At 37.9% G+C, this 13,074-nt stretch overlaps 1 protein-coding gene across 1 annotated transcript in view; it reads left to right on the top strand.

Moving 5' to 3' along the window:
• Positions 1–13,074, top strand: part of DTL (denticleless E3 ubiquitin protein ligase homolog) — a 44,156-nt gene that overhangs the window by 17,332 nt on the left and 13,750 nt on the right. The window contains exons 9-12 of the mRNA XM_027871360.1: positions 713–816; positions 1,230–1,334; positions 5,336–5,448; positions 10,112–10,201. Coding sequence (XP_027727161.1) covers positions 713–816; positions 1,230–1,334; positions 5,336–5,448; positions 10,112–10,201 — 412 coding nt within the window. The remainder of the gene's footprint in view (positions 1–712; positions 817–1,229; positions 1,335–5,335; positions 5,449–10,111; positions 10,202–13,074) is intronic.

Below are 13,074 nucleotides of genomic sequence, written 5' to 3'. Positions count from 1 at the left end.
CTTGTCTTATTATCTGTAGTACCTAGTTCAGAAGTTTAACATTTGTTCAGTCTATGAGATGTTGACTTTCTGCCCTCTAGAAATTGGCATCTTTTTAGAGACTGAAGTCCTAGATGGCAAAGGGAAATTGACTTCATTTATTAGTTTTGTTTAGTTCACTACTATTTGTTAGTCTGTTTTTGTACAGAGTTACTATGTACTAACCCTAATACTTTATTTTCAAATTTGTCAGTTTATTTGAAGTGGAATATTAAGACAATTATTTAATTTCTTATGTTATCTAAACATTTCAAGCAACAGCTTAAAATCTCGATTAAATTATTATTTAAGATCTTGAAAGAAATAGCAACACTCCATTTACCAGTGTTGAAGGATATATGTTGAGTATTATAGGCTGAGAAAGTACTTTCTGAAAACAATGGAATAAGTGTTCTCAAGAGCAACCTTCTTCCTTTTGCTTTCACTTCAAGTAAACTACAAGGTAGCTGCTTTCATTGGTTCAGATCACATCTGTTTTCCTTTTTGTCAAACAAAGCTTCACAGTCAGCTATCTATATAAACTCTCGGTCAACATTTCTCAATGAGAATCCTTCAGTACACCTGGTGGAGGTGCCAGAGGAGTTCTGCCAAAAGTCATCCTAAACTTAGTAGGTCTGAAGAAAATCGGAGAGGGGACGAAACTGCTCTAAAAATCTCTTGTCTTGGCTTTCAGAGTGGTTAAAGTATGGGATCTGCGCAAGAATTATACTACCTTTCGACAGGAGCCTCTGGCTTGCAAATGCTTCCCATACCCAGGTAGCAGCACACGAAAACTAGGTAAGTAAACCTTTGCTTGGGTAACATGACCTCAGGCGAATCAGGGGGGTTTCAAGTTTGTCTCAAAGCTCAAAAAATGAACATGTCACATTAACCAACCATTTCTTTAGTTACATAATTGAAAGAGTTGCCGTTGGGAATTTTTGGTTTATGCACTGTGGGGTTGTTGGGTTGTTGTTGTTGTTTAGTCCCTTGGGAGCATAAAAGACTTAATATCTAGAAATTTCTGGGATTTGAAGTCATCTTTCTCTCCATGTTAAAGAAAAGATTCTCTGTCCTGGAAGAAGCAAAAATCGGATCATTATTTTGGCATGATCTATTCATAACTGTGATCCATTTTTATGACTAAACTACTGCTAGTGCTGCCCACTCTTCTTACCAGTGGCCTGCTGATAGAAGTCTTCTTTCTTCAGGGTACTCAAGTTTAATTTTGGATTCTACTGGCTCTACTCTGTTTGCTAACTGCACAGATGATAACATCTATGTTTTCAATATGACAGGATTAAAAGCTTCTCCAGGTAAGACAATGGTGTCTTGAAATGACTGTCAGGAAGTTGAAGACAATTGAATGTTTTCATTCAAAGTCAATTGCTAATTTAACCATATTTAGAGACTTTAGACTTTTCAGAATTTTTTTTTTTTTACAAATATACCCACTTGACTTTAATTTTTTTTATCAGATGTTTAAGATTTGTTTGTATTACACATAATGGTTTATACGGTGATAAAATAGCCTAGAAAGCTCATTTAGCATCTTCTTTTCCATTAGCACCTTCTCCATCATTTAACATCGCCACCATTTATATTGTACCATATCTTTAGATTTAGTCCTAATATTTCCTTTACTTTTTTCTGGGCTCTAGAAATAATTTGAGTGTTTTATGATCTACTTATATAAGAAAATTACATTATTCCTTAGGAAATCTAAATGATGCCCAAACATTAGATTATTCATTCAAAAATGTCTTGGGTATCTAATAAGTACAGTGTACTGTTCTGGTACGTTGGAGCATACAGAGATGAATAATATATGGCCCTTGATCTTAAGGAGCTTATAGTGTATTAGGAATATATCATTTGTTAAGTTATGGTCACATGTGTACATGTTTTAAATGTATAATCCTAACTGAAAGGGTCAAGGAAGGCTGTGAAGAGGAAGTAGCATGTAAACTACCCCTTCAAGGAGATAAGTGGGATTTAACCAGGAGGAGATGGGAGGAGGGGTATAGAACAATCCAGGCAGAGAAAGTGAAACAGAAGCAAGAAATAATGGTGGAGGGGCAGCTAGGTGGTGCAGTGGATAGAGCTCTGGCCTTGGAGTCAGGAGGACCTGAGTTCAAATCTGGCCTCAGCCACTTGACACTTACTAGCTGTGTGACACTGGGCAAGTTACTTAACCCCTATTGCCTAAGCAAAAACAAACAACAAGAAAGAAATAATGATGTAATTATGAGGAATGGTTAGTAAACCTACTTTGGCTAATATGAAAAAGGAGTAAGGGGAGGTAAGGTCAAAAGAGTAGTTCAGTTTATTTAGATCATGGAAGACCTTTAATGCCATGCTAGGGACTTTGGAATTTATTGAGTAGTAAGTATACTTAAGAAAAATTCCCCTGATTGCAGTGTATAAAATGGATTGAGGAGGGAGACTAAAAGTGGAGAGACTTCTTAATGGTCTGTTCCCAGAGTTGAAAGTAATGAGAACCAGAACTAGCGTTTTGGCCTTGGCAAAGGAGAATCTGGAAATGAATGTGAAAAATACTTAGAGGTAAGGTCTATATGGCAGTTGGAAGAACTCCAGATATTTAGCTAGAGAACAGAAAATTAAGTAAGGACATCACTGCTTTCATATGTTATAAGGAACTCATGGGGGAAAGAGTTCAGGACTGCCCGGAGAGAGCAACATTAGGAGTGATTGGTGAAAGCCGTAGAGAGGCAGATTTAGATTTGATATGAGGAAAAATTTCATCAGAGTTAGAGCTTTCCAAAAGTGAATTGAGCTTCTGAAGAGGTTGTAATAGGTCTCATCTCACTGAAGGTCTTCAAGTGGGAACCAGATAGTTGCTTGTCAGAGGTATCATATCAGTGGGTGGGGAGGGAGTATGGATTGGATTATACCTCTAAGCTTTTATAAATCTGTGATTTAGTGACTGATTAGATATGAGGGTGTGGGAGAAGGAGGAGTCCAAAGTTGTTTGGAGCCTTGACGAATAAAAGGATGCTAGTGTTATTAATAGAAACAGGTAAATTCAGAAGATAGAGGTGGGTTTTTTGTTTTGTTTCATTTGGAAAAAGGTAACTTCTAATATGACTAGACTGAGTTTCAAATGTTGATAGATCATTCAGGTGACAAAGCTCAGCCAATAGTTGAAGATACTGCCCTGGAGCTTGAGAGAAAGAAGTTGAGAAGACGCAAATCCATATAAAAGATGATAGTTGAAACCATGAAAATGGATGAGCTTGCTAAGAGGATGCTTATAGAGAAAAGGGGCTTACGGACAGAACTCTGACATTTTAGGAGTCAGGAGGGGTAAGGGGGAAAGTGACAGCTAAAGAGGAGAGAGAAGTAGAGATACAGAGAAATTATGAGGTATGGAAAGTTGAAGGAGTTCATGATCTCAGTAGTAAGTAGAGTCACTGAAAATGGTTTCAAAGCAAAATAAGTGATGTCCTCAGGGGATAGCCAGGTTTTGTCATTGATGAGGAGAGGGAAGGAAATTCTGACTGTATATCAGCTGAATTTTTTTTCCTGTGGTTTTAAATATCTTTGAACCCTTCAGGGCATGTCCTGAGGTGAGTAGATATTGGGTGTACTGTGTAATACTAGCTGATTGATGATAGCCCCAAAAGTACCATAGGAGCCCAAATAAGCAAAGAAAGATTAAATTTAGCCCACCGTTCAGAGTGAAACAAATGATGTGATCACACCACTTTTACCATGAACCAGCAGATGGCGGTAAACACTTATGGGTTTGCTGGGAATATTCGCAGTTTTAGGATAGGAGGTGAGGTAGAGAGGAACAATTCCCATTTTAAGGTTATATTCAGAGCAAGGGAACCAGTTTTTCCATGGTCTATCACAATAATATGTTGGTCCCAAAAATCGAAGACATTTGGAATAGTATGTGTGTGCACACATGTAAAATCTCCCTGAATTAATTTATATCCTACTTAGTTTTCATCTAGAAAAATGAAAGCATAAGACTAAGCTTTATTCTGACTAAAAGGGGGGGGGAATCTCTGAGTTCTTTCAAGGTAACTTTGAACTTCATTATCCCTGTTATGAGAACTTAGTGTGTGATTGTGCCTACCCAGTCTGTTAAATTTTCCTCTAATAACTGGAAGAGTTTTATCAGTTATTTTGATGCCAGAAGTCTTGTGATCTGGCCTTCTCGAGTAGAACCCCTCAAGTACATTGTGCTGAAATTGAGTGATGTGACCTGTCTGGATACTAGGAATTTCATTATCTGAAGACTGGGCCCAACTTTGTTTTGCTATTATGATTTGAACATACCATTTTGTACCTTTTCCTGCTTCTACCCCCAACTGACCTCTGACATTTCAGAGATCTGAGCTATCCAAAGGAGTTGTTCAAACCAAAAATTTGCCATCTCAGATGAGACTAACTATAACCAGAATTCATATGATCCTTTTTGCTAAAAAAGGAATGTTGTCCATTTAGAAGATATCTAATCTTGCCATTAAAAAGACTTGCTTCCTGGTTAGTCAAGCATATATTGCAGTTTTCTTTTCTATACCTTGCTTAGAAAGGTACCAGAGCTGAGATCGGTATAATGACTATTTCTCTGATAAGCTTCAGGGCAGCTAGGTAGCTAGGATAAAGTGCTGGACCAGAAGTCAAGAAAACACCTCTTTCTGGGTTAATATCTAACTTCAGACACTTATTAGGTGTGTGACCCTGGGCAAGTCACTTAACCCAGTTTGCCTCAGTTTCCTTATCTGTAAAATGAGCTAGAGAAGGAAATGGAAAACTACTCCAGTATCTTTGCCAAGAAAGCCCCCATCTGGGGGTTACAAAGAATTGGACACAATTGAACAACAACAAACAGCATGATCAGCTTGAAATTATTTGTACAGTATTGTTTGATAATATTACTATATTCATATTCCCTCCTATCTGATTTGTACTACCTTCTTCCTTTTGGAAGTAAAGTGAACTAATGGGAGAATAAGCATTTATTAAGCTCCTGTGCCAGGCACTGGACGAAATATTTTTAACAAATATTATCTCATGTGGTCTTCATAGCAACCCTACGACATAGGTGCTAAAGAGACTGAGGCAGATAGAGGTTGTGACTTGCCCAAGGTCACAAAGCCAGAAAGTGTCTGAAGTAGGATTTGCACTCAGATCTTCTTGACTCCAAGCCTAGAACTCTGTCTCCTGTACTACCAGCTGCCTGGGGTCAAGAAGAGAGGGATGCTGTAGAAAAGTTACGCATCTTTAGTTGAGCCCTGGGAATAACAAGAGCTGGCATTTTGTTTTCTTCTTCCTTTGTCAGTGGCCATCCTCAGTGGGCACCAGAATTCAACCTTTTATGTCAAATCCAGCATTAGCCCAGATGATCAATTTCTGATCAGTGGCTCAAGTGATGAGTCTGCCTACATCTGGAAGGTGAGTGACCAAACTTCCCCGAAAACATGACACTAGAATGCTGTTGCCAGCTTCTTTCTTTACTAGAGATGGTGTGAATATGGTAACGAACCTATAATGTTAGCAGTGTTTCCCATGTCAGGTATTCATCAAAGCCTGCTTCTTGCCCCAATTGATAGTTGTGTCCTCACTGGTTGTTAAGAACTAGTATATGTTATAAAACATACAACTCTTGTATTAGGAGCTTTTCAAAAGATGTCCTTTCCTGAACTATGATCAAGTTGCTCAGGAATTTAGGAGTTCAAGAGGGTGGGTAGAATATCAATTACTTTTTCCTCCTCTTCTGACAAAACGTGCTGCCCTCCATTTCTTCTGTATGGAACTATTAATCTCTATACCATGGCTAGGATTCCTGGTAATATTCTTCCCTTCCCTACTCACTAATAACTTTTTTTCACCCAATGGGAATTAGAAAGTTCTTGTAAGTCCCAGACCCTGTGACTTCTCTTTCGGTCTTATCCCTACACGATTACCCTAATGAAATAACATGATTTGCTTGATTTTAAAAAGTTCAACACCCCTACTAAGCTTAATTTCTTGAGCACTATTTTTCTGCTTTGTATTTTATTACGTGTAATGCTTTTTGGCAGCTGAGAACCTTGCCACCACTCGGAACTGAATGAAAAAAGTGTGAATGTCACTTAATGAGAAGCATTTGCTGGTTATTTAGAGGTGTCCTGGGAGAGGAAAAATGGGGACAAGGGGTGGGAATTGGTTACAGCAATACTTTGGGAGCTCAGGGATGGAGAAATATTAATAGGCTTTCTAAAATCTGAAAATTAAGTGCCCCATGAGGTTTCCACACCATTTCCCAAGTATTAATGGGAAATTAGTGAAAAGTAAATTACCTAAGCAGTGACAAAAGGTTACAGGGTCTAAATTTCATCTTCAAAGCCTCTCCTGGGTCTCATAAATCCAAATCCCATCCATTCCCTCTCCTTCCCAAAAAAGAGCTGGTGTGCTCTTATAACTTCCTAAAGGTGACAGAAGTCGAAAACTTAAGGCCTGTGCTGCATCTAGCTCTCTGATTAATTTCATTTACTGGTGTTGGGGCAGAGGGGTGGTCATAATCAACAGGTGATAATTTGCATCAGTAATTGTGAAAACAACCTTTTTAGAAGCTTATAGCAGTATTCTAAGTGTCCACAAGATGATGGTAATGTTTCACTGAAAGAATGTCACACATTCTGTTCTGTGTTGATTTAACAAAGTTGTGTGTTGTATGTGTTGAAAGCTAGAAAAATAAAATCTTGAAGTTTCTGATATATTAAGTTACTTTTTACTTATGTAATTATCTTTCTTTTACCTAAATAAAGAAAATTCTCCGCCCTAACCTTTGGGTTCAGAGTGTCAGAAAATTTTTATCAGATCTGTTTTAATATGTAGCCTATGCTTCAGAACTCTCCCTTTACCCCATCCTTACTTTCTAAAATTCATTTGACTTTGTATCCTGAGTTTTATCATCATGTTCTTGGCAATATCAGCTGATTCTCTAATTGATAAGTAAATGTTAGTTAAGTGACTACTTTTTTTTAAATATTGTATTTCTGGTTCAAGGTTAGGCTGTCTTATCTTCTTATCCTTCATTTGTTTTTCCCTGTTCCATTTTTCCTGCACTTATCAACAATTCCTTTTCCCACTTCAGTTTTCCTTATTCTGGTTCCCAAGCCCACTAAGGGATTTATTTCTAGTATAATTTTTTGCAAACTTTTTTTGGTTTTTGAAAAGTCCACCTTCTCCCCACCATATGCATACTAAGAGTCTTTTTTTTCCTGCTCTCTGGGTGTCCAGGGGCATCTTCTTTCCTTATAAGAATAATGATAAAATTATTTGACTGGGTTTCTTGTAACCCATTTTCAGGCCATTGCACATGTGTGACCTGTTCTGATTTTTCATGGCTGGGTCTCATGTCAGTGTTGAGTGACATGGTTTGGGTGATACACTTTCCCGCCGGTCCACAAATAATTCAGTGTGCAGACTCTGATATTTGAGACTCTGGCAAGGTTGCTGCTGTTGCTAAAATTGAACCTGCCTGGTTGGGTAGTTCAGTTTCTCCATCCATTGTGAAAAAAGAAAGGAGATGTTTTCAAGGCCAAAAACAATCTAAGTCTAAATGAATATCCAGTGCATTAAGTTGTCACCCTGTTTGAATGTTCTAGAAATCAACATTGTCATAAGCTTTCAGTGCCCTCATTAAGACTCAGAGGACACCTAGAAGCAAAAGAAAAGTTTTAAATCTTAGGAACCAAATTGAATTTTAACTCTTTGGTTACTTTGTAAAAATTAGCAAAAGAGAAAATATGATCTAGGTAGAAAGTGTCTATGAAACTTTTGTTCTGGCTTATTTTTGTTGAATGTGAAGATTTTAGTGATATTTTTTCTAATTTCTTCTGCTCCCTCCTGATTCCCTTCTGATGTACCCGTTGAATAGTATAGAGGTGGCTATAAATAAACTGTTTTGGCCCAATCACTAACTGCCACTGACTGGTAAAACGTTGAGCCTGACACTTGAGGAAGTGTAAATGATCTCATGGCAGGAATAAAGATTAGTCTTGTTTCCAATTGTACAGGGTAGGGAGATTCTGTAGGGAAAGATACTAATCTTATTGCGTCCTCAAGTGTGAAAAATGATTTGATGAGGGTTACAGATGAGAGTTGAGTAAGATACTTCTGGAGTCAGTTGAGTGGCTCTAGGGGTTTGAAATTTTGAATCCTTCATGCCTTGCATGGAGGTTTTTATATTTGTATTAATCAGAACTGATGAGAGAGAGCGCTCTGTATTTCCTTCTAGCGTCTTGCATGTCCACAAAATAGGTAAAAATAAACTTGTACCTCAGAATGCTTCCCCTTTCAACTTGGAAGCAAAGCATAAGACATAGAATAATGCATAATAAGTACAATAATGCTGTTAATAAAAAAGGCACTTATGTTTTCATCAGAGAAAGTTGATCCTCAAGTGAAATAGTTTTCAATCCTGTATTCTAATGTTAAAACATCTAAAGAGATGGATCACTTGATGTTGAAGACTATAAATATTTGTCAGGCTTTTTTCAAACCCAGTGGTCCAGAGCTCTAAGTTGTTGAAACAACCTGATTTGGTTTTGGATTGCTTTCTTTAAAAATGAATTTTATCCCTTAATCGTTCTTCCATTAATCGTGGAAGTCCTGATCCCTAGTAAGAAAGACTAAGAGGTATTTATCCAAAGACTTTAAACAAACCATCTGAAGGGACTGGTATTGTTTCCATAACATTACAGGCTTTAGCTGTGAGGGTGTTTCTTGTGGATAATGGAAGCTCACTTTAATCATAACAGATATTGGGTAACCCACTAAGGCAATGGACTCCATTCTTTGATTTTTTGCTTCATTGAGTAAACGCTGTACTTATGGAGAGGAGTAATTTCATTAAAACTCACCAGATTTTTTCAAAAAACTGAGTTGGATAACTTTTCAAATCAGTGTGCTAGATCTCTCTGCCACAAGCTAAGGGAATCTGTTAAGTTCACTTAGTCCTCATCACAAATATCCCTTTCAATGTTGTCTCCACTTTTTTCATGGAAATGAACCGTGATTTAGTTCCTCAGGAAGATAAGAAGAATCTCAGCCTCTATCCTTGTGTCTCCTACCAGTCTTCCTCTTAGTCATTTTCTGAATTCATGTGCTAATAGTAGTGATATGAAGTTGTACTGATTAATTCTCATGACCTGTGAAACAATTGACAGCTATTGTGTGAGTCAGTGAAAGAAGCTATCAAAAGTATATTACTAGTAACATTCAGTGAAGGAAAGTGAATCTCTTAGTCATAGAAATAGCATCAGACAACATGACCCACCTTTAAAAATCACACTGAAAATTGCAACGATGATGATACATCCTTGAATGTATTGAAATTTGAATAAGAAATTTAGCTAGAATGGGTTTTACTGAAGACATTTCTACTTGGCTAAAGGGAATCCAGCATACGGCATGAAATCCCTACCTTCTACCTCATAAGATTAAAATAATTAAATTTATTTTGACTATGATAAAAATCAGCAAATTGACTTTGTAAGTTCATAGTGCCTTTGTTTCCAGAGCCTGAGGCATACTTTGGGCGCCTTCAAGATTCACAGTTAATTTTATGGTCCTGAAAGTAACCGATTGGAGAACATAGAATATCTAGGCTATGCAGGATGGAGACCAAATTGCCAAATTGACCCTCAGAATTTTCCCACTAAACAGTTCAGCTCTGATCAGCCTGGACAATTCACTAGCTAAAAGCAAACCAATCCTGCCCTTGAACTTTACTGAAAATGTAAATTATTATACCATTCTGGAAGGATTGGTTTAGCATGAAATCCTTCTCTCTAGGTTATGGACTCAGACCATATATTCAGTCCCGATCAAGAAGAGAAATAGTTAATTTCACTGAAATAAACAGGATTTTTTTTCTGGAGCATTATTACTAGAAGGTTACCGGGCAGTTGGCCTATAGGGCTTGTGTGTTTTTATCTACTATTGTACAGGAAGAAACTAGAGGTTTCAAGGTCCTAAACACCTATATAATCAATAGCCTCAGACTTTTAAAAGATGATGCTACTTTATTACTATATTAACTTTGTTTTCTTTTTTGTGGGGAGAATAGATCTCTGAGCCTCGGTGTCCTCCTACTTTGCTCCTGGGTCATTCTCAAGAGGTCACATCTGTGTGCTGGTGTCCAGCTGATTTTACTAAGGTTTGTAACTATATCTTTGTGGGGTTTTTTGAGGATTGGCTTAATAATTACTTAAACTTTGTTTCAAGATCTCCTTCAGCATGAAATAAGTCAGTCAGAAGCCTGGATTAGAATTACTCACCCAGATTCTATTTTTGCCTGCTGTTAGAGAAACCTTATTATACAGCCATGAGTTAGAATGAATTCCAAGTCTCTTTGACTCCTCTACATAAATAAAAATGCCCTGAAAGTTTAATTTATATGCTTTTTTAATAATAATTCAAGGTTTTTACTTTACCACACATTCTCAATGAGAATGTCATTAAAAATGACAGTATTATGTTTAATTATGGGCACCACATTTTGAGGTGACAATCTATATGGAATGTGTAGAGAAAGGTGACCAGGATGGTGATGCTCCTGGAAACCAAAAACAGTTGGGGGAATTGGAGAGATGTAGCCTGAGGAATAATGACCCCCATCTTTATAGTTCTTTTTGGTTACAAAGAACTTTACCTGCATTATCTCATTTGGTCCTTTCACTAGCATTGTGAGTTTTAAGTAGTGTATTGTCTCTATTTTGTAGCTGGGAACTGAGCAAACTGATTTGCCCAGTGTCATATTAGGTGTTATTAGGTGTTGGAATGAAACCAAAGTATTCTGTAGACAAAGGTTCTTTCTACTAGACTAAATTATTTCTAGCATGGACTGTTCATAGCCCTGAAATAAATCTTAATGCAAAGTCATTATTTTGGTGGGGGTGGGGGATTATATTTCTACTCAACTAAATTTAATAATCCTTAAACTCCTCAAAGTTCGGGTTGTTTACAACTATCAAAAGATTTTAAACAAATACAGTATAACCATCTGCCCATCCACAGGTGACAGTTTCACCTGGTAACCACTTTTTAGACATTTCCCTAAGAATACTTCATCCTAAGCCTAGGATGAATAGAGCTAAGACTACTGGGATTCCAGGCATTTTTTCCATACCAGTTATAGAGTTCTGGAGTCCTGGTAGGGAAAGGAAAAAGCTAACCTTTTGGGCGCCAGAGCTTTGGAGGACACGTGAGATTTTTTTCCCCTTCAGTTACTGAATTAGAGAAATTGTATAAACAAATACTCAAGAGCAGCTCTGGCATTGGTGGCCAATTGCCATAAGTTCTTCCAGGCCAAACTTTCTTTGCCATAAAAGGCCTGGGCACTGGAATGGTCAGATATTTTTAAAGGGGCAAAGGTTATTTTTAACTTCCTTAAGCCTGGGGAGCCAGATGTTTTCTTATTTGCTTTTGTACCCATTGGAAGATGAACCTCAAGGGAACCTTCTCCTTCTACTCTCTTCTCCTTCTCGTCACATTCTACATGAGTCCTGAACTCTGCTGATAGTGAGCCTTGGAGAACTGGCTGGGAGTCAGAAGAGAGCTAGCTGTAAATAAATACATTGACCTGACTTCAAAAGGTCTGTGATTTTCTTGGTGTGGATATTTCCTTTATGGACACAGATCTCAAGTCTCCTAAGATATAGGAGGCTGTTGATGAAATACTGTTGCCAAAAAATGTTCATCACCTGCTACCCAACCTCCAGGTCACAAATATGGCTCAGCTGATCCTTGGGCAGCATCCTGTTGCTAATGCTCTATGTGCTATTTGCTTCACAGCCTGGAAGGGTTTTCCGGAACTTGAGCTACACTATCAGCTCCAGGAACCCAGGGTTACTACCATACCATGGGGTATCAATGTAAAACTTGAGTAGCAGGAAACGTACTGAGTGTTGAGGGGCAAAAATGTTTCAAAGAAGCCAGAGAAGAAACTGGATGTCTTTACAACAAGATTCATATGTATATAAAAGGTGTTCAAAACTTGGAAAACTGATACTAACATCCCTCTTGCTATGACTTACACAAGTGAATTGTAGCATAAAAGATTTACATTAAATTGTAGGAAGAATTTTCTGACTGAGTGAATGCAATACATCCAAGGTAAAATAATATAGTCTTAAGTAGGGAAGAGAAGTCTTGGGGTAGAAGTGAGAGTGGTCTGGAAATATTTCATAGATTAACCAATGGAGAGGGATGAGAACTGTTCTTGGTCCCAAGGCAAAACTAGGAGCAAATGGGGGAAATCATAGGTGAGGCAGATTTCTACTTGACATAAAGAAAAACTTGCAAACACTGAAAGCTATCTCAGAGTGGAATGAACTGCCTCAGGAGTCTTTAAATAGAGGTTGGGTAACCACTCATTGGATGTGGTATAAAGGATCTTCCTGTTGAGGCATGGATTATAGATTTACCAGGTGGCCTCTAAGGTCTTTTCTAATTTTGAGAGAAAATGTATCTCCTACTTTTGTAAATCAAAAGAAAAGAATTGCTTTTTTCATCCATCTTAAGTTATCAAAGCATAGACTAAGAGTGGGGAACCTGTGGCCTCAAGGCCACATGTGGCTTGCTAAGTCCTTGGGTGCAGCCTTTTGACTGGGTGAAAATTTTACAGAACAAATCCTTTTATTAAGGGGATTTGTTCTGTGAAGTTTGGATTTAGTCATAGGGCCGCACTTGAGGGCCTAGAGAGCCGCATGTGGCCTCAAGGCTGCAGGTTCCCCACCCCTGTCATAGACCCACCTGGAAACAGGGAATTGGACCTTAAAACAATCGAAGGGCAAGGGATTTTCAATCAAGCAAACTACTACACTAATAAATTAGTTCTGAAGGCCTAGCTTGCTTTGTCTTGTTGTAAGTATGCAGACTCAGCTACAAGATACACTGCTAGTTGAGTCTCTTTAAGAGGCAACATACTGTGGTGGCTAGGCTGGACTTGAAGTCCAGAAGACCTGGTTCAGATTCTGCCCTCTGACAATTACTAGCTGTGACTACTAAACTTGAGTCTCAGTTTTATCT

Source organism: Vombatus ursinus, unplaced genomic scaffold, assembly GCF_900497805.2.
Source record: "Vombatus ursinus unplaced genomic scaffold, bare-nosed wombat genome assembly UNPS02014798.1, whole genome shotgun sequence".
Taxonomy (NCBI): domain Eukaryota; kingdom Metazoa; phylum Chordata; class Mammalia; order Diprotodontia; family Vombatidae; genus Vombatus; species Vombatus ursinus.
This window is presented reverse-complemented; position numbering and strand designations above follow the sequence as displayed.